The sequence below is a fragment of the Malania oleifera genome, chromosome 3 (genome assembly GCF_029873635.1).
Source record: "Malania oleifera isolate guangnan ecotype guangnan chromosome 3, ASM2987363v1, whole genome shotgun sequence".
In the NCBI taxonomy this organism is placed as follows: Eukaryota; Viridiplantae; Streptophyta; class Magnoliopsida; order Santalales; family Ximeniaceae; genus Malania; species Malania oleifera.
This window is the reverse complement of record NC_080419.1, coordinates 118,460,348-118,482,850: the sequence shown is the minus strand read 5'-3', so window position 1 is coordinate 118,482,850 and position 22,503 is coordinate 118,460,348. Positions and strand designations below refer to the sequence as shown.

The 22,503-nt window shown below is 37.0% G+C and overlaps 1 protein-coding gene across 2 annotated transcripts in view; it reads right to left on the bottom strand.

The window, feature by feature from the left end:
- Positions 1-19,029, bottom strand: part of LOC131150840 (probable magnesium transporter NIPA9) — a 30,853-nt gene extending 11,824 nt beyond the window's left edge. Inside the window, exons 1-4 of one of the 2 annotated variants that reach the window (XM_058101843.1) lie at positions 18,734-19,029; positions 17,875-17,973; positions 14,921-15,050; positions 6,280-6,368 (exon numbers count right to left, since the gene is read on the bottom strand). In XM_058101843.1, coding sequence (XP_057957826.1) covers positions 6,280-6,368; positions 14,921-15,050; positions 17,875-17,973; positions 18,734-18,844 — 429 coding nt within the window. In that variant the 5' untranslated portion in view covers positions 18,845-19,029. Of the gene's footprint in view, positions 1-6,279; positions 6,369-14,915; positions 15,051-17,874; positions 17,974-18,733 lie in introns of both variants that reach the window. The other variant, XM_058101844.1, reaches the window with a different exon arrangement.
- Positions 19,030-22,503: the final 3,474 nt, after the last annotated feature.

The window sequence follows — 22,503 nt, the reverse complement described above, 5'->3', positions numbered from 1 at the left end:
TAAAATAGCTCTTGTTTGCATGCTGCATCAGGGATTCAGGGGTTCTTTAGAGGCATCATTATGGTGTTCTGCATTTGATTTGTTCACTGGAATAAATATGGTTAATGTAAAACGTGATTGTAGGGCTTTGCTTTTTCTTCTTTTTTTTTCCCTTGTTATTTTCATGCTTTTGTTTTCTGTTTTAGGATGATTTATTGTCCTCCAATCCTCATAATCTTTTCATCAACAACAACAACAACAAGCCTTAAGTCCCACTAGGTGAGGTCGGCTATATGAATCCTTTCCCGCCAATTCACCCGATCCAAATCGTTTTTCTCTATTAGATTATGGGCTATTAAATCCTTCCTCACTACCTCATTCTAAGTTATTTTAGGTCTACACCTACCCTTTTTCATGCCAGAAATAATAACTATCACTCCTCCTCACAGATACTCTACTACGCTTGCGTTTCAAATGTTCAAACCATCTAAGTCACCCCTCTCTTATCTTGTTTTAAACCAGTGCTACACCTAAATTATTGTATATATGCTCATTTCTTACTTTATCTTTTAATGTTAAACCACTCATCCACCTTAACATTCGCATCTCAGCAACTTTCATTTTTTATATATGTTGTTTCTTAGTTGTCCAACATTCTGAACCACAAAGTATAGCTGGCCTTATAGCCATTTTATAAAACTTTCCCTTTAATATTAAAGGTATTCTACGATCACACAACACACCTGACACACTCCTTCATTTTAACCAACCTATCTTAATTCTATGTACTACATCTTCTTCAATTTCCCCTTCAGCTTGAATAATAGATCCAAGATATCTAAATCTATCAATGCTATTAATCTCTTGATTATCTAGTTTAATCTTCTCACTACTGCTACTCCTTACATTACAAAAATTAAAGTTTATATATTATGTCTTATTCCTATTTATCCTAAACCCTTTAGACTCTAATGTGGCTCTCCAAAGTTCTAGCTTAGATTCTGCTCCGCTTCTACAATCATTAATCAGCACAATATCATCTGCAAACAATATACATCAAGGGATCTAATTTTGGTTATTCTTGGTTAGTTCATCAGTTATTAGAGTAAAACGACAAGGGTTCAAAGTAAAACCTTGATATACACCTATTGTGATTGGAAACTCTCTAGAATCACCTCCTACAATCCTAACGCTAGTCACTACTCTATCATACATATCCTTAATGACCTCCGTATATCTACTGCAAACTCCCTTCTTTTCTAATACCCACCAAAGAACTTCCCTAGGTACTCTATGATAAGCTTTCTCTAGGTCAATAAAAACCATACGCAAATCCTTCTTATCCCTAAACTTTTCCATTAAACTTATTAAAAGAGAAATAACTTCTGTTGTTGATCTCCCAAGCATCAAACCAAATTGATTTCTTGAAATCTTCGTTTCTAATCTTATTCAATGTTCAATCACCCTTTCCCAGAATTTCATCTTATGACTTATAATATTAATTCCATGATAGCTATTACAGTTTTGAGTATCGCATTTGTTTTTATACAAAGGTACTAACATACTTTTCCTCCATTCTTCTGGCATTTTCTTGATCTTTATAATAGTGTTGAATAGATTAGTTAACCAAATAATTCTTTTATCCCATAAAATTTTCCAAAATTCAATTGGTATTTTATCTGATCCTATAGATTTTCCCCTCTTCATTTTTTTTAATGCCATCTTAACTTCAAGGACTCTGATTTTGCAAATAAATCTCCTATTTTTAGTCTTCTCCTCATTTGTAACTTCCAAGTTCAATCTTTCATTTTGATTTTCATTAAACAACTTATCAAAGTATCTCAAACACCTTTCTTTTATATCCTTTTTTCTCTAATTAAAGCAGTATCATTCTCGTCCATGATACATTTTACATCACCTAAATCTTTAGATTTTCTTTCTCTAGCTCTCGCAAGTTTATAAGTGTCTTTTTCTCCTTCTTTTGTATCTAGTTTGGCATATAAAGTATCATAAGCTCTATGTTTAGCTTCATTGATAGTCTTTTTTTGCATTTTTTTCTTGCCTTTTTATATTCTTCAAGATTTTCTATATTTATACAATTTTTCCATATTTTATACCAATTTATTTTTGCCTTAACAGCTTTTTGGACTTTTTGATCCTACCATCAACTTTCTTTACTACCCAAGTATATCTTCCTTTAGACTCACCTAAAACCTCTTTTGTTATCCTTAGGATAGAATTTGTCATTTATCAACCTTATCACCTACTATCCAATCACACTATTTGTTCATTTTATCTTTAAATTTTACTATATTATCTCCCTTCAAGTTCTACCATCTAGTCCTTCTGTGTTGATTTATAATACTTCTTCTCTGCCATTTTTTAATATGTATATCTAATACTAAGACTTGATATTGTGTAACCAAACTTTCACCTGGAATAACTTTACAATCCTTACAAGATAGACGATCCCCGTTCTTAGTTAAGAAGAAATATATTTGGCTTTTATAATACCCACTTTTGAAAGTTATTAAGTGTTTTTCTCTTTTTATAAAGCAAGTATTCAATATAACCAAATCATAAGACATGGACAAATCTAAGATTGTATCACCGGCCTCATTTTTATCTCCATATCCATGGCCTCCATGTATCCTCTCATATCCTATATTATCCTTGCAAATGTGACCATTCAAATCAGCTCCTAAGAATGTCTTTTCAAACATTGGTATCCCTTGTAAAATATTATCCATATCTTCCCAAAATTTTCATTTCAAATTCTCTACTAAGCCTATTTGGGGAGCATACACACCAATGACATTTACTATCTCCCGACCTAAAGCTATCCTGATTTTAATGATCTTATCCCCTATTTTTTTAACATCTACTACATTATCTTTTATGTCTTTATCTACAATAATACCCACACCATTTTTATGTTTCTCTTTACCGGTATACCAAAGTTTAAATCCTAATTTTTCAATTTCTATAGCTTTCTCTCCTACTCATTTCGTCTCTTGCAGGAAGACTAAGTTAATTTTTCTTCTAAGCATTATTTCCACTATTTCCATACTTTTTTCCCGTAAGAGTCCCTATATTCCGAGTTGCTAATCTTATCTTAGTTTCTTGAGCTAACTTATTAACCCTCTCCCTTTTTATACTGACCCGATCTAAAGCCTCATAATCTTTTCTTTGCCTTAAATTTAATATATATTCTTCTTTTATCCTTGGGGGAAAAAAATGCATCCACTCTTTAAGCTTTTCCGTCTCACATCATCCTTCCTTTGCCCAGTTCATATACCCCACACAAGCTGTCAAAAAACTAATAAAACTTTCCAGCTGCCAATCCTAGGCCCTTCTCACAAAGCAAAAGGCCCAAACCAACTCCTTTATGCAAAGAAAAGCACAATCTGGCCACCAAAAACAAGTCTTGGAAATGATTTTTAAAAAGCAATTCTCCACACCAGCTGTCATGCCAAAAGGGTATCCCTATACACTTCAAAGGTAACCAGCTAAAAAAAAACCTCCCCCTCTTTCCTATAAAAAGACCCTCACCTCCTTAGTTATCCATCCAATATGGTTGATAATTTGATACCATACTTAGCCAATAACTCCAACCCCCAGAGATTTCTTTTCCACTATAAGCCGCCAAGGTCATTTACCCAACAAAGCCCTAGGAGGGCAAGTTAGGCCCTTGACTTACAAACCTCCCTTGAAAGGAGTTTGCTTCAACCCCCCCACCCCCCCACTCCCACCCCACCACCTCACTATTGATATTTAAACTCTTCCTGAAGCTGACCCACAGAAACTTTTTCTTGATAGCCTCCAAACTCTTGCCACTGATGGAAAGAATGCTTTTAATCAAAGTTAGCTGTCCTCTTCCTGATATAGGTAATTCCTCCAGCCTGAGAACTTGCCTTTCAAATCTAACCACAACTGGATCCCATACCCCTTTGTCCTTGAATTTAACTCCAAGAGGGAAGCTAAAACAAAGATACACAGAGGCTGGCCCCTTCCTTAGATCACAAATTGCCTGCTAACAAATCACTCAACCGCTTCCCCAAGGGGATACGAACATCTTTCCCCAAATCACCAACAAACCCAAAACTGCATCAAAACACAGCAAAATGCATCCTCAATTCAGCATTTTCATTTCTTCTTCATAAAAATGATGGTACTGTCCACAATAAGCAAATGAGACAGTACCTGTAAATAACCCTCCTATCCTGCAAATCCTTCTCACTAAAAACCCATCTCTAACCACATTTTACTAAGTACTTCCATAACCAAAAGCAAGGAAAGGCTAAAGAGGGTCCCCTAGCCTTACATGTGGAGGACATAGGAACCACATTGATGAGGATAGAAAATGAGGGCATAAAGGTGCACCACCAAATCCATCTCGTCCACCATTATCCAAAACCTATACACTCCAAGGATCTTGATATAAATAAGAAAATCCCAATACACGTAATCATAAGCCGTCCATATCTAGCTAGCTCTAAAATTACCCCTTTACCTCCCTCATTCAATTTATTATTACAACTCCATTAGCAATTTTTTTTTGCACTTGGCTAGGAAACAATTCAAAAAAAAAAAAAAAAAGGTGGAAGCAGAAAGCTTATTTACCTCAACCACAAACAGAACTGATGCAGGAAGAGACAAAAAGAGTAAGGAAACAGAAGCCCCTATACTTCAGGAAGCCACCCAAAGTGCTAGCAAGTGAGCAGGTCTGTTAGCCAGTCTGGGTGTAAAGGAAAAGTGAACAAGAGGAGTATTTTGGTGGATCATGTCTTGAAAAATAGGAGAAGCTTTCCATCTTGACAGGAATGATTTGTCCTTTAAAGCCAGTCCAGTTGAGCATTACCTTCAATTAAGATCTTCAAAGCATCAAGGGCAGTAGCAAACTGGAAAGCAAATTTTGCTGCAAGTAACTCCCAACCTAAGGCACCAATAAACCAAAATTTATTGCCAAGCAAGCTCCATAAAAGTATGTTGTTTATAGAGGTTCTGACCACTGCATCAAAACTAATTTTGACAAAGCAGAATCAAGAATTTGCCACCCCTAAAAAAAAAAGTTTGGAAGAGGCCTTTGATTTCACCCATCACTTTTTTCAATCTCCTAGCCAATACCTTCATACTCAATTTGTACACTCACCTCAGGCTGATAGGCAACAATGCTTGATGTTAATAGCAATACACTTCAGGATCAAAGCAAAAAATTTATTATACCACTACACACAAAATCCTCTTTCTCCTGAAAATAATCAAACACTTTAAGAATATCATTCCTCACTACCTCCCAATTTCCCTGAAGAAAAGCCATTTAGCCCCAGGGCCCCAGCACCTTATCCCCATTACATTCCTTACTCAAAAGATTTTCCAGCCAAATAGCCAACACATCCCCTATATTTTGCAAATTCCATCCCTTACAAAAAAGGTCTTTACTCCACCAATCAAGTTCATACAGTTCCATAAAAAATTATAGTCAAACTTGTAAATTAAAATTTCAATAGAGTTTTCATAATGATGGATGCAATGAAAAAATTTTCCAACATCAAGGATCAATAGAGAATGCAAAAATAGGGTACCTTATGAAGAGAGAGAGAGAGAGAGTGCACGTGCGCAAGCCTGTGTGATTTTGTGTATGTGTACATGCATACATAGATACATACATACATACATACATATATTATATATAGCACTACTCCCTTCTACTCTTTCTCTAACTTGAATTCTAATATTCAATACAACAAATGTACAGACTCTGGATTCCATAAACTTAGAACACGGATGAGGCAAACTGTTTACTCAAAAGTCAAAACAACAAGCTGCATTTTGACAGACAGGGACTGCAACTCTTTCTGGAAGGTTGTGCAACAAAGTTCATGATAAAAGGCACATTTATAAAAATCTCAACACCAATCTTTCACATCTTATTCTCTAGCTAAATGGAAAAATTGGAACCATGTAGAAGGCCCAACAAACTACAATTTTAGGCTTTGTTGAACTGAGCTTGTATCATGCTTTCAAATTGTAAATTTCTTTCGATACATCAGTATGGCCACATCCAAGCAGCAGGACATTTGCAGGTCCACTTGTCAGAGCTAAATATATGGCTGCCATGCGTGCTGCCATGACATTTACCAATTGCAAAGGTAATACTGCTGTTTGAATATTAGAACTTAAAGACATAGGAATAGAACTCAGCACACACTAAGACAACCTGCCAAATTATCTGAATACAATAACATACTAATATAACTAACATCAGATGGCTCTTGGTGCATAGGATAAGATACCTACAAACAAGATGACAACAACAAATGCCAGCCAAGGTAATTGGAAAATGGATATAGAGGAAGCCTTTTGCTCCTCCCCTCCAGCACCAACTCCTGCAAGTATAAAAATGTGCAAAATATAAATCTAGTTTTGGTGTAATATACAAAATATGAAACTAATCAGACAAAACATGGGCATAAAACATCACATGGCTAAAAATTCTGTTTTGACATATATGTGGAATACAGCAATTACCTAAAGATGATAATAAAAGTGGGAACGACTACCCAAAATTGCACTTCCCATACTTCAGTTTTAGTTGTTGGGACAGTGCCATTAAAAAAAGAGGTGTCTACCTTATATGATTGATGATTTATAACCATATCAAAGGTTATGTTACCCTAGATCATGAAAAATGGAAAAGGATTTGTACAGATGTTCTCAGCTAGTGGAACTTGACGTATGGTTGCTATTGTTGTATACATGTCTTAGCTGACCCAATGCTGCCATCCAACATAATTTGGAGATCCGGCATACAAGAAACAAGGGCATTCAGATGGCCAGCTTTCAGGCCCAGAAAATATCACAGATTGATTGGCTAGGCCTATTTCAGACAATTATACTGCATTGTTGGATTCTAATCTGCTTATGTGGGGCTGCTCCCTTTATATGTGAGAATATGCGGTTGACCATCATTCTTTTAGAGCTAATGATGAGAATTAGTGGAAAGAGTGTCAGGTTCAAGGTTGGGAAAATTCAAAGTCATGAGAAAGTTGAAGTTCACCAAACAAAAAACAAAAAAACAAAAACAAAAACAATTTGAAATTCTGGAATTAGGAGACTTTTGGAGACATAAAAGGGAGTAAGTATAGAATTCTTTTGAGATGGAAGAGCTAGTTTGATTGGTGGAGTGTGGGTCAAGAAAGAGGATAGGACTAGAAGGGCCCACCTCAGCAATGATTTAGAGATTTTTGTGAAAGAGGATATTGGTTGAAGACAGAAGTCAAGATTAAAATGACATTGTAATTCTAGAATGTTTCACTAGGTGGCTAATGGGAGGTGGAGAAAAATTTTATCATACTGCCAGAGTAGATTTTGGTTTCATGGTGAGAGATTATAGGCAAATGGGAAAGTAGAGTATGGATTTCTATAAAAATTAGTACTTGGGGAGTTCAAGAAAGGTTGATGATTGACGGTCTTGATTGGAATCTCATCGAGGAAAAAGCTCTTTGGTTAGAGATGTCTTTTGACGTTAGGGAGGTTTGCACTGCCATGTTGAAGATTGAGAGATTTAAGGCACCAAAGGCCCCAATGGCTTCACAAAAGCTTTTTTTCAAACTACATGGAAGGTGATAAAGGATGATATCATGGGGGGTTTTATGAATTTCATGGCAATAAGGTGGTTGGGAGGAGCAAGAATTCTACCTTTATTGCTCTTACTCTTGTGAAAGATCTTTCCACTAATGTGAAAGACACACCTGTTAGTTAACAGTCTTTGTAAAATTTTAACTATGGTGTAATGTAAGACAATAAGAGGCTCCAAGAGGTTGTAGGTGATACAGTAACAATGCAGAGAGAATTTTCATAAAGGATGGATTGGTTATAGATGCCATAATGGTAGCAAATGAGGTGGTTGAAGATGTAAAGTGGCAGGGCAATAAGAGGGTTTGTCTTTAAATTGGACTCAGAAATCCTATGATAGGGTGAGCTTAGTGTTAGGGAGTGACAATGTAATGGGGGAAAAGGGGAGAGAGATGCAACTATAATTGTATTCTCCAGGGATTTGGAATGAATATATGATTATCTATGTGATCGTTTGTATGATTATTCTCTTGTTGTTGAATAATATAAGTAGTCCCTTTGATTGGGGTGTTTTGTTGCCTTGGATTGTGATGTCTCTGATTGTTATCGTCTTATTCGGTGTATAAGAATATATTGCTCGTATGATATCCTATTGTTCCGTGGTTTTCTTGAGTATTGAGACTCACCAGGTGCTCGTGATTGCAGGCTTGAACGTGTGAGACTTGGCTGACTTGTCGAGGGAGAGCTCTCAACGAGTGCCACACGGCCCTTACTTGAGTCCCATTTTGGGGGTCCGTGACAGTTGGTATCAGAGCACAAGTTGTGCGAGCACCATGAGTGGTAATACGAGAAACAAGTCAGGAAAAGTGGAGCGCATTGAGGCGCTTGAGACACAACTTGTAACCCTGGAGAGAACGTGCGATGAACTCCAAGGGTTGGTGGCAACATTGATAAAAGAGAAAAGCGCGCCAACAGAGCTTGAGGCCACTGAAGAAAACCCTAGAGAAACTCTCTATGGGGTATCAAAAGTTGTAGAGAGACTTGAGGAACTTGAAAAATTCATTCCACGTGTGAAATCCCTGGAGAAACGGCCAAGAGAGCTTGAGGCCTTCCAGAAGAGTATCGAGCAATTGAAAGCCTTTGAGAGTAGGCTGGAACATATTGAGGGCATATTGCCATCTCTTTCGTCCCAACGGGGAGAGCCAATAGAACTTGAGGCCTCCTTACGGGAGTTAACGAATAATTTTGATTTCCTTGCAGAAGATGTTAAGGAGTCCATTACTGCTTTGAAGGAAGATTTGAAGGAGATGGGCAATGTCCGAAGTGCAGTGGTCCAAGTCCAGAGGGATTTACAAGATATCACTGTAAAAGTGAATGTAGTGGCACAGTTAGCCCGAAGGCCGGTTGCAGATCCCATTGAGAGTTTTCGATCGAAGGTACCAGAACCTAAAAGCTTTGGGAGTACGCGAGATGCCAAGGAGCTGGATAATTTCTTCTTTGATATGGAGCACTACTTCACGTACTCAGGAGTGGATCTAGAAGTGGACCGGGTAAATCTGTCAACAATATACCTGGTAGGGGATGCAAAAGTGTGGTGGAGAACTTAATTGGAATGATATTCAACATAATAGATGTGTTATCAACACATGGGAGGGGTTGAAACAGGCGTTGAAGACTCAATTCTATCCCGAAAATGTGGAGTACATAGCAAAATGCAAAGTAATGGAATTGCAACAGACTGGCTCAATAAGGAGCTATGTACGAGAATACCAAGCCTTGATGTTGGACATTATAGACATGACCGAATCAGACAAACTAATTCATTTTCTTCGGGGTTTGAAGACATGGCCAAGGAATGAATTGCGTCGGCAGGGGGCTGGTGATCTCTCTTCTGCTCTCGCTGCTGCCAAACGGTTGGATGATTTTTCAGATAATTCTGGGAAGCGAAATTTCCCTACGTCTGCCAATAATGATTCCAAGCCCAGTAAAGTGTATAAGCCCACAAATGGGGGAAGGGATAGGGAGACAAATAGTTCGTGGAAAGATAAAAGAGCGCCCATGGTTAAGGAGTGGAGGGGCGGACGAACGGGGAGTGGAGAGCGTCGACCGATGTCCTGTTTTCTTTGCATGGGACCACATCGAGTGGCGGAGTACCCTGAACGTAAGACTTTGAATGCTATAAAGGTCCTTCGAGGGGAAACCGAAACCCCGATAGCAACCCCAGAAGAACAACCAAATATGGTGGGAGCATTGAGATTTTTGGGGGCATTAGAGCGTCAAGTAATTAACAACAAGTCTCAGGAGAAGGGACTAATGTATGTTGATCTACTTTTGAATGGAAAGAAAATCAAGGCAATGATTGATACAGGGGCCACTCATAATTTCATTGCTGATTCTGAAGCTCAACGGTTAGAATTGCAAGTAGATAAGGATGTGGGCAAGTTAAAAGCAGTGAATTCTCCAGCGTTTAACCACGGTGGGGGTGGTACCTAAAGTGGCATGCCAAATGGGATCATGGTCTGGAACAATTGATTTCACTGTGGCACCCCTTGACGACTTTGATGTGGTATTGGGGATGGATTTTCTTAAAGTGACACGCTCAATGCCGATCCCAGCTGCGGATTGTCTTGTGATTATGGGAAGTGCACCTTGTGCGGTCCCCGCAGCCTACAACAATTTCGATGAGAGGAAGTTGCTTTCAGCTCTCCAATTCAAAAAGGGAGTAAAAAGGGGTGAATCTTCTTTCGTGGTTCTACCGATAGTCTCAGAAGATATAGAGGTAGGGAAATATCCACTTGAGATTAAGGAAGTTTTAGAAGAGTTCAAGGAGATGATCACGGAACAACTAACGAGAGTTTTACCACCTCGACGGCAGATTGACCACGAAATTGAACTTTTGCCAGGAGTAAAGCCGCCAGCACGTGCCCCTTATCGAATGGCGCCACCAGAGTTAGCTGAACTTAGAAGGCAACTGAATGATCTTATTGCTGCAGGGTTCATCCGTCCTTCAAAAGCACCTTTTGGGGCCCCAGTGTTATTTCAGAAGAAACAAGATGGTAGTTTGCGCTTGTGTGTAGATTATCGGGCTCTTAATAAGGTGACGGTGCACAACAAGTATCCTATTCCACTGATTACTGATATTTTTGACCAGTTAAGTACAGCTAGATATTTCACGAAACTGGACCTGAGGTCGGGATGTCATCAAGTGCGCATTGTTGAGGGAGATGAACCGAAGACCACTTGTGTCACCCGGTATGGAGCATTTGAATTCCTTGTCATGCCTTTTGGGCTAACAAATGCACCCGCTACTTTTTGTTCTCTAATGAATCAGGTTTTTCGGGACTACCTTGATCGGTTTGTTGTGGTTTACCTTAATGACATACTGGTTTTCAGCGCATCCTTAGAAGAACATAAAGATCATCTTCGAAAGGTTTTTCAAAAACTCAAAGAAAATCAGTTATATGTAAAAGGGGAGAAGTGTGCTTTCGCTCAAAAGCGTATTAAATTCTTGGGGCATATCATTGAGGAGGGCCAGATACGGATGGATTCAGCTAAAGTAAAAACTATCAAGGAGTGGTGAGCACCTACATCCGTTAGAGAACTGCGATCTTTCTTGGGTCTAGCCAACTACTATCGAAAGTTTATAGAGGGGTACTCCAGAAGAGTTGTATTGTTAACAAATTTACTGAGGAAGGGGGTACCATGGGGGTGGTCAGAAGAGTGCCAATCAGCATTTGTTGAATTAAAGGAAAAGATTATAGGGGATCCTGTGCTAATCCTTCCTGATGTGACAAAACCGTTTGAAGTGCAAGTAGATGCCTCAGACTTTGCATTAGGGGGAGTTCTCTTACAGGAAGGGCATCCAGTTGCTTTTGAAAGTAGAAAATTATCAGGTGCCGAACAGAACTATACAGCACAGGAAAAGGAGCTTCTCGCAGTGGTACACTGTCTTCGGGTGTGGAGGCACTATCTCTTGGGGTCCAAGTTTGTGGTAAAAACCGATAATGTTGCAGTTACTCACTTTTTGTCACAACCTGGATTAACGTCAAAACAAGCCCGTTGGCAGGAGAAGCTAGCTGAATTTAATTTTGATTTTGAATATAAAGTAGGGAAGACGAATGAAGTGGCCGATGCTTTAAGTAGAAAAACCGAATTGGCAACATTGAAACTCATCAGTCATCTATCCACTAGTAGGGTGGCGTTATCTTTGAAGAATCTTATCAGGGAACATTTAAGTACAGACCAGCAGGCGCAGTCCCTGAGCACACTAATAGAAGAAGGAAAAACTCGACAATTCTGGGTAGAAGATGGACTAATTATGACTAAAGGCAAGAGAGTCTATGTGCCCAAAGCGGGAAACTTGAGGAAAACCCTACTAAAAGAGTGCCATGATTCATTGTGGGCTGGTCATCCAGGATGGCGAAGAACTCACGCATTGATTACACAGGGGTATTATTGGCCGAATATGCAAGATGATGTGATGAGTTATACCAAAACTTGCTTGATCTGTCAACAAGACAAGGTTGAACGAAAGAAGACCTCAGGCTTATTGGAGCCATTGCTTGTTCCTGCCAGGCCATGGGAGAGTGTCTCTTTGGACTTTATTTCCTCGTTGCCAAAAGTAGAGGAGTATGACACAATTTTGGTGGTGATTGACCGGTTCTCAAAGTATGCAACTTTCGTACCAGTCTCGAAGCCATGTCCAGCAGAGAAGACAGCTCAGCTATTCTTCAAGCATGTAGTGAAATATTGAGGTGTTCCAGAAAGCCTAATCAGTGATAGGGATGTTAGATTCACGGGGGGATTTTGGGGTGAACTCTTTCACTTGATGGGTTCAAACCTTAATCTGTCCACCAGCTATCACCCACAGACAGATGGTCAGACCGAACGTTTTAATGGGATGCTGGAAGAATATTTGCGACATTTCATCAACTCCAATCAAAAGAATTGGGTTACTTTACTGGACACGGCACAATTCTGTTTTAACTCCATGAAATCTTCTGCGACTAATAAAAGCCCTTTTGAGATCGTAACAGGTCAGCAACCGACTCTCCCGCACACCCTGGATGGTCCATACAAAGGGAATTGCCCAAAAGCATACCAATTCACGAAACATTGGTTGCAAAACATCGAAGTCACTCGAGCTCAATTAGAAAAAGCATCGAAGCGCATGAAGAAATGGGCTGACAAAGGGAGACGACCGCAACAATTTGAAGCTGGAGATCTGGTTCTTGTAAAAATGCCGCCAGAGACATTTCGCTTTCTTCGCAGCAAGGATAAAAGGCTGTTACGCCGTTACGAGGGTCCAATTAGAGTGATCGAGAAGGTGGGACATGCATCTTATCGGCTTGAGCAGCCCGAGTGGATGAAAAGCCACAGACGTCTAGTTCATCCTGTGTTTCATGTAAGCAATTTAAAGCCATTCCACACAGATGAAGCAAATCCGCACAGACAAAAGCTAAGGAGATCAACCATTTCCCGAAGGCAGCCTGTCAACAAAGAAGTCCAGGAGATCATTGCAGACAGAGTCGTCAATGCAGAAGGTCATCAACAACAGCAATTTCTAGTTCAGTGGCTGGGGCTGGGGGAAGAAGAGAATAGTTGGGAACCTGCAGCAAACCTTCAGCATGCCATACAGAAGATTGAAGATTTCAGAAATTTGAAGACAATGACATCAACTTCAACATCAAAAGAGTGAGATGGCCTTCTACAACACATCGACGAGGACATCGATAAAATAAGTGGGGGAGGATGTTAGGGAGTGACAATGTAATGGGGGAAAAGGGGAGAGAGATGCAACTATAATTGTATTCTCCAGGGATTTGGAATGAATATATAATTATCTATGTGATCGTTTGTATGATTATTCTCTTGTTGTTGAATAATATAAGTAGTCCCTTTGATTGTGGTGTTTTGTTGCCTTAGATTGTGATGTCTCTGATTGTTATCGTCTTATTCGGTGTATAAGAATATATTGCTCGTATGATATCCTATTGTTCCGTGGTTTTCTTGAGTATTGAGACTCACCAGGTGCTCGTGATTGTAGGCTTGAACGTGTGAGACTTGACTGACTTGTCGAGGGAGAGCTCTCAACGAGGGCCACACGGCCCTTACTTGAGTCCCATTTTGGGGGTCCGTGACACTTAGCCTTTTTGGGTAGGTCTTGGAGAAGAAGGGTTTTGGGTTGGTCTAGAGGAAATGGGTAAAAAAGTGCCTATCTTCTATGTGATGGTTTAAAAGGCAGAGGTGTCGTACAATGCGTTTTAACCATAATAAGGCTTGCATAAGCCTCAAGGCATTAAGGCATAAAGCCATAGACCTTTCAAAATTTAAATTTTTTTATATAGTCATATATAAATGAATTACACATATATTGAAGAAATAAGAAACCAGTTACTTGGTAGTCATTCTAAGTGATAATCATTACATTATATAAGTCCAAACTGTGTTCACGACCCAAGATAGAACTATCGACTGCTTTCATAACTTAGAGATTCACTCAAATTAGAGCACTCCTTAATTCTCTCATACACACACACACACACACACACACACACATATATATACACACGTATGCATGTATGTATGTGTGTACAGCACATGCCTATGCATGTATGTGCATACATATGTATGTATGCATATGTATCAAGGTTAATTTGGCTAGTCCTAGTTTATTAATTAAATCCAACTTAATGTTACAAACTCAAAATGCATGTGTGTTACTCAAAAAAGCACAAAAGTCCCTCTGCACAAATGCACAAGCCTTACTGATAATTATGTGTTTGCCTTTTTTAGACTATGTGGCCACACCACGGGGTGTTTTAGGCATGCCTCGTCCTAAGACAAGCCTTGGTTGTTCATTTTAAAACATTGCCTCTACAAATATGTTTGCAACTGTTAACAGGCAATCTAATGATTGGTTTAGTGCTTCTTGTGGCTGAGGCAGGAGGACTCACTTTTTTTCCTTTACACTGGTGATTAGTGTGTCGAGCAGAATGATTTCACTTGTTCAAGGGATAGATGTGACTCATGATTTAAGGGCTTAGGATAGTTAGGGATGAGGCAGAAATGTCCTATCTTCAGCTTTCTGATGACACAATTTTCCCTCTGGAAGATAATATTCAAAAATTCATAAAGATTATTAATCTATAAAAAAAATCTTTGAAAATATTTTTGGGTTGAAGATTAGCATGTGCAAGGAGTAGTTAAGTTATGTAGAAAAAATTTGTTAGGAATGAATGTTCAAGGAGGTGGAGTAAAACTAGCCAATTCTATATCATGTGATTTGAACCTTTCTCATACAAGACAGTTCCAAGTTATAGTCATCAAAAAATAAAATAAAATCATTAAGAACTTACATTACCTATGGTGCCAATACCCGCCATAGCAATCCCTATCCAGTCAATGACATTCATGGTTTCCTTTAGATAAAAATGGGAGAAGATAGACAAAATAGCAAGTCCACAGCCAGAAACTGGCTGGATGATAGATACCTGAAAGATGTCAAAATTAAAAAGGTAAAAATACTAACACAAAACCAACAAAGGTAAACACTGTACAATCCTATGGCACGCGGGACACTTCTCTTAGAGACAGTTGCCATGTAAACACACATATAACACAATGCATGAAAGCCTGTGTTTGACATTTGTTGGACAATAAAAAGAATGTCTGCCTTTGTTTACTTATAAATATGCTTACTTATAAGGCTAATAATACCATTGAATTAAGGAACCATCATCATCTTCATCATGGTTTAACCATCCACGCTTCATCAAACATAAAGAACGGACAGCGTGCATACACAAAAGCAGATAAATATACACGCTTGGCACCGTAAATAAACAAAGAGCAACATCTATATCTGCAATCCTCAAACTCAGCATCTATGTCTTGTGCCCAATGTAACAGTTGGTCCCAATCATACATGGAAATGAAAAAGTTTGCTGTCAAGTTTTTCAAATGAATTCCTAATGCCTATGTTAGCAATCAAAACCAATGGACTGGATCACAAAATTAATGACCTAATATCTGGATGTTTGCATGGTATGCTTATATAGTAGTGTTGATCTCATTCTCATCTTTTTCTTTTCCATTGCTCTGTTGCTTGCTTTATGTGGACAAATTTTCTATTTACTTACCAATGAACCATGCTAAGGACGGGCCTTGGATCAATGGTAGGTTGCTCCTTTGCGACTTGCTAGTCATAGGTTCGAGTCCAAGGAAACAGCCTCTCTATATAAAAGCAGGGTAAAGCTGCATATACTGTGACCATGGTCTTAAATTTCCACAAAACTGTCGAAATTTCCGATTTCCGTCACCTTCGAAATCGAAATGGTAGTCAATTTCTGTCTTGCATAATTTCCGTCGAAATCTCAACGAATCATCCGAAATTTATCAAAACCTCGAAATTTTAGCGAAATTTGTCGAAATTTATCGAAACCTTGAGAGTGAAGTGAAATTTCTCTTTTAATTTATTTTATTGAAACAAAAGGTTATCACAAGTGCTTTTGAAATTATATGAAAAAATAAACTTATAGTAATATTTTATTTAACCATTCATGTCTAAATTATCAATATTTAAATGATTTATGAATTTCATTTGCATTAACTGAATATGTTTGATGTACATTATCTTACAAACATGTTTGATACACATACTATTTTACAACTTTTTCACCTCATACAAAACATAGATGTATTTAATTTGTAATATATTAGTCTTATATATTTTTATGTTTGTTAACCATTTCTAAAGTTTCACAAAGAATTCCATGCTTTACTACTAATTTTCGTTATTTTTTCAAATCGACATTGAAATCGAAATTTCTGTACTTTTGGAGCTTCGAAATTTGAGTCGAAATCGAAATTTAAGACCTTGACTGTGACAACCCTCTTTTAATAAATAAATGGAGGTGCTGCCCTCTTTTTTATTAAAAAAATAAAAATAAAATATTATGACAACCCTCCTCCTACCCTCGCAAAGTGGGGAGCCTTGTGGCCTAGGGACCAGTAAAGCATGCCGTGAGGCTGTGGAGTTACCACTTTGTTGTACTTTTGAGCATTAGGTTGGAGAAGACTGCCTAGATTTTTAAGGGTCAAAGCTTGCCTTTGCATTTGCATTGGGACAATTGTTTTCTTGCTTACTTGTGGGTTTATACATGTTGAGCTTCGAAGGAAGGCTTGCCTCATTAATAGAAAGCTTTGCCAAATGCCATGACCATGTTTTTTGTTGAGTTTAAGCTTTTTTTTCCACTTTTTTTTTTTTTTCTTTTCCTCTCTTATTTTCTACAAGGATGACTTGTCCTCTTCCCCGTTTTCCTTAATATTTCTTCTTTTATCAAAAAATATTTTTGGGTAACAATTATTAAATATATATATCTAGATATCTATAATATAGGGAAAAGGGATAGAGAAACACAAGAGACAAAGGAAGCTGAGGAACCCGAGTAAAAGAAAAGAAAACAAGCCTTTGAAATGGGGTTCAACAGATAGCTAGGAGCAAAATTAGCTCAAATTGCCAATAATAACTTCTAAAAAATCATTAAATATTTATGGAAGATTTTTCCATAACAAAAATTGCATTAATATAACTTTAAAAAATTTAAAAAATATAAAAGATAGTCTAAACTTCCATATTACATCATTCTCGAAATGTTGGGAGAGAACTAGTCCCTTGAGTTTCAATCTTGTATTACAATCTTCTATGCCATCAAGCAAGGTACTTGAAGAGGATTTCCACTCTCTTTTGGATAGATGACACACGATTGGACTCATTTGTCCTTGAAAATTTGCGCAGCAATAACAATCTCAATTTGACCCAAACCAATGAAATCAAATGAAAACATACTGGTAATGAAACCAAAGGACTAGATTTCTTCTTATCATCCTCAAGATCATTGTTTTGATCCTTATTTTTTTATATTCTTTATTTAGACAAGGCCTACTGTGAGTTTAAGAACTACCTTTCTTCACTCAAGAGAATGCTAGGACAAAAATTTATCCAAACCATTCTCATTTTTGAAAACAAAAAACAAAAAAGAAACTAAGAATATCAGCAACCTTGAAAACAATTACAAATAAAATGACAAACTTGTGACGGTGAAAGCTCAATATTACCTGTACAATACTCGTACACTTTTTCAACAAACATGGAAAAATTCATAGAATGATTTAGTGACTTCTGAGTTATGAAAGATGAGTCAACAAACATGGAAAACTCATAGAAAGATTTATTGACTTCTGAGTTTTGAAAGATGAGTCATTTGATAATCAAAATAAATTACAAAAATAAAGAAACTATATTGATGCACTTACAGGAGCTTGTGATAATGCCCTCAACATCAACAAGGCACCAAATATATCCATTAAAAAACCTATTATCCAAGCTTTATTGAAAGCATAGGCTCGTATTACCTGCAAAGACAGATCAACACACATTTTAGGGATCACAGAGGAGGCTAATCAAAATTTTACTTTTGAAAGGAACCCAATGACATGGTTCCTCCAAGATTACACCATTACAAAAATTGTTGACCCACTCCTGCACCATGGATTGGAGACTTCAGGCCTCAAGGTCAATTAGTATCTCATTAACCCACTAATTTGACTGCCAAGAAAACCGAGGACAAGAAACAAAAAAAAGATTATCGAATTCTTACATTTTTGGCTGCTTCAAACCCAACAAAACAATATTATAATATGTAAAGAAAATTTAAAAATCAGCTTTCCCAAATTATATTGTACGAGACATAAATGTGCTGATAGTTTAAGAAACCGGAACCAGAATATAGCCAATCAGCTCATCCCAAAATTAAATTTTGAAAAAAAAAAAAAATGATTACAAACTCCACATCTCCGCAAAGAACCACACATTTAGTTCGGTGTTGAAAATTTTGAGGGCAACCATCACTCAGATGGGAAATGCTGCTTATCAAACGCTCTCGAAAATCATATGAATGAATCGCCTCGTCAACCTTAACAAGGGTATCACAGCTCAAGAAATATTCTTGATTCTTCCAAACACAGAGAACAATCATAATCCAGATCAATAAAATAAACAATATAAATACATGATTCAATCAGAACCTTCCCATATCCGTATATATCACATAAACACAGAGATGAATGCGTGTACGTGTGCGTGTGTGAGCGAAGGAAAAGGATGGGGTCGTGCCTTTAACTTGAAAGAGAGTGGAGGGAGAATGACGGTGCCTTTCTTCTGAAGAACTTTGCCGATGTTATTGCCGGCGGTGGCTGCCAACGTCAGGCAGACCGATTCCCACATGATCTCTTTTTTCCTCTCTCTCGATCTCCAGAAAATTAATGGTGGGTTTGAATTGTTCTCACGTCTAGCTATATATCATGATCTTTGGGGCGATGAACAGATGCAGGACTCGCTTACCATTCCCCACCCACGGTGCGACAACATTAAAGGCCGCTTAAGCCTTAATGAATGATGTCCTAAAGCCTACAGGCTGCGGCTACAGAACTTTTAAATTTAAATTTAAGTAAATTTATATAAAATTTAATATAATTTTATATGTAAAATGAATTTTAAGACAACAATGGTTTACAATGTAAATCAAATATTACAGTATATACCTCCAAAATAAAATAAGAAACTTTAAATTTCAACTTTCCCGGATTCTATTTAACTTTCTAAACTAGGAAAAAACAAAAGACAAATTTTATGTACAAGGAAATTGATTTTTTTTTTTTTTAAATTATCCTTTTTTGTGTGATTTTTGTTAAGATTAAAAACCCTAATTTAAGAATAGATGGCCCTAAAAACTCTAAAACCCTTGAAAAAAAATAATCTAGAAATATTAAATAACCTTCCTATAATTTTGTAATTTTTAAATTTTTTAAAAAATAATTAAAATAGGTATGATTTTATGATTTTAAAATAATGAAAATAAGAAAAATAATTTTCATAGCAAATTACCGTAATATAAAAGGAACAACTACATAAAGTCAAAAAGTACAAGTTTTCTAAATTACAAGATTATAATCTTATTAAAATAAAGAAGAAGAAAAAAAGAAAGCAAATATATCAAAATCAACTCTTTATGTATAAAAGAAAATCTTTCCTTCTTGAATTTTTTAAATTTTTTCATTAATCAAATAGAATTCTTAGGATGCCTTAATTACGTTGCAGACTTTATTCCAAATCTTAGAATATTAATCAAACCACTATTCAAAAGACTTAAGAAAAATCCTCCAATCTGGAATGAAGAATGTACCCAAATTATTATTAAAGTTAAAGCCCTGGTCAAAACTTTACCATGCCTTAGCTTACCTGATCCTGAAGCTTTTATGATTGTTGAGACTGATGCCTCTAATGATGGATTCGGAGGTATTTTAAAACAAAAGGTTGAATCAAAAGAAGCTTTAGTAAGATTCCATTCAGGTGCCTGGTCAGGACCTCAGGTCAATTGCTCCACCATTAAAAAGGAAATGCTTTCAATCGTTTTATGCATTCAAAAATTTCAAGATGATTTAATCAATAAAGAATTTCTACTTCGAATCGATTGTGCTAGTGTAAAAAATATTATTGAAAAAGATGTTAAAAATCTTGTTTCAAAACAAATTTTTACAAGATGGCAAACAATTCTTTCGGTTTTTGACTTTAAAATTGAATTTATTAAAGGAACCTCAAATTCAATACCAGATTTTTTAACAAGAGAATTTCTACAGGGAAATTATAGCAAGAAGGCAAGTCGCCAATGACTTTTATTCCAAAGCTTCTTCTTCAAAATCCCTATAAATTGCTTTGTCAAACAGATTCTCCCCACTTGAGAGATCATCAAAACCTCAAACCCCTAACTTCAAAGACATTATGGAAGGAAAGGCTGTTTCTCCCAGACCTTCTCCATCCAAAGGTCCCTCGAAGGGATATTTTACTAAAAATACTTATGAAGATTTATTTCCAGTTGAGCTCGAATGGGAAGCCTCTCAACCATTTGAGGTTATCAAAAAATACTTTTTTAGAGGATGTCACTTTGACACTCCTGATATTATCAAAGACAGAAGGTTTTATGAATTAATTTTTATTGAAACAAATTCTGTTATTATTGATCATACTTATGATCTTCAAGAACCACAAAAGATTAACTTTTCAAAAATAAAAATTATCAAAGTTATTTCTCCTGGTGTTTGGGGACAACATCCTTGAACTTCAAAAGAATTTAAAGGAGTTTATATTCCTCAAACTTATGATTATCAAGATTACCAGAAAGCCTGGTATTATGTTTTTTAACTTAAGAAATTTTACTCACTCCTGGTTCGTTCATTTTGACCAAAAGATTGTGAAAACCTTCCCAAAATGGTTTCTCACCTAGTTCTCTTTCTTTGGAACCGAAGCGGGTATTTTTCCAAAAGAAATCTAAAATGATTTTGAATTATTCAGAAAAAAATTTTAGCTCCCTCTGGATTATTCAAAAGGTCGTCTTGAAGAGACTGCATACCTCCTCTTCTTTTGTTCATTTTTTATGATCACCTGGATTTTCTGCTAGGATTATGTTCTGGTTGCTCCAGAAGATAGTTCTTTTGGTCACTCAAAAACTTTACGAAGAATCTTCAAAATTAGTTGGTGGGATAAATTTATTATGCCAGAAGTAAAAGTTTGTGCATGGCTTTCAAAATCCTCTTGTCCAGAACCTTTTATGCAGAAAAAGAAGATTATAATCGAAGAAGAAGACGATGCCATGTCTATAGTTTCCCTTTCCTCAAGAAAGTCAAAATCTTCTACAAAGTCAAAATTACTCAAGATGATTGCTCAACTTGCTTCTGATGAGTTCGGATCCGAACCCGACTCGCCGCCCACTCCAAACTTCAATTTACTAGGATCTGATATTGAATCCTAGTACAAATTCATGAATGACCCTGAGGAAACTTCCTCGAAGTAAACTATTTATCAAGACAAAGACCTCTTTAGGCCATCCTGTCAATTTTCGATTATTTATCAAGACAAAGACCTCTTTGGCATCTGCGACAGGCCATCCTGTCAATTTTATATTGTAAATTATGAGTGAGGATTGAGTGGTTTTACACCTGTCCACCATTTGGGGTCAAGGTTGTATTTATTTTCATTCAGAGTCAAATATTTTATTTAAAAGTAGTGGGTTCCCACACAAATGCAGCCGTCCATGTGCTGTCACCTTTATTTAAAGTATTTTGTTTTGTTGCGTCGGCTCGTTTGTCCTGTAAGGTTTCCGTGTTTTTAAATGGTCGATGGGGCCCATTGAGCACCCGCACTTATTTCCCGGGACTACAAATTATTTCAAGTCCGAGCCAAGTCTGCCTATAAATAAGAAGCTTAACTTCATTTGTTAGATGCACCAAGTTGAGGGTTTAATTTCTCATAGAGAAAGTCTGAGTTTTCGAGCTCCACTCAACTATTCTCTTCTCCCATCCCTCTCAACTTCTGTAAGTCCTTCTTTTAATAATAAAAAGTTTGTTTTATTAAAGAACTTTGTTCAATCATTTTTAAGTATGCTCTGCACTTGTAACATTGTTTGATCTGGTGCATCAGAAAAAACTGTTTGTTTATTCAATATTCTCAAGATTGCTCAAGGGTTGTCTGTTAGGCTTGACTAGTTCAGTTAAACAGATGTAATAGCCAGTCCCCCCAGCGGACTCTTAGTCATCCCTAGGGGTGAGCAAACGGTCGGTTCGGTTAAATTCAGGTAATTAACCGAATTAACCGAAAAATTCGGTTAATATAAACCATTAACCGAACCGACTGAATTAACGAAAGACACCGAACCGACCCTGACCGAATTGCCCATTCGGGTAATTCGATTAACCGATTTTAACCGAAATCATTTAAAATTAATTGTTAGAAATATAATACAATTATAATTTTTTTTTAAAACCAAATCCAACTTAATTAAATACCTTATTTATTAATTTTATTAATGAAAATAATATTTTACCATAGAA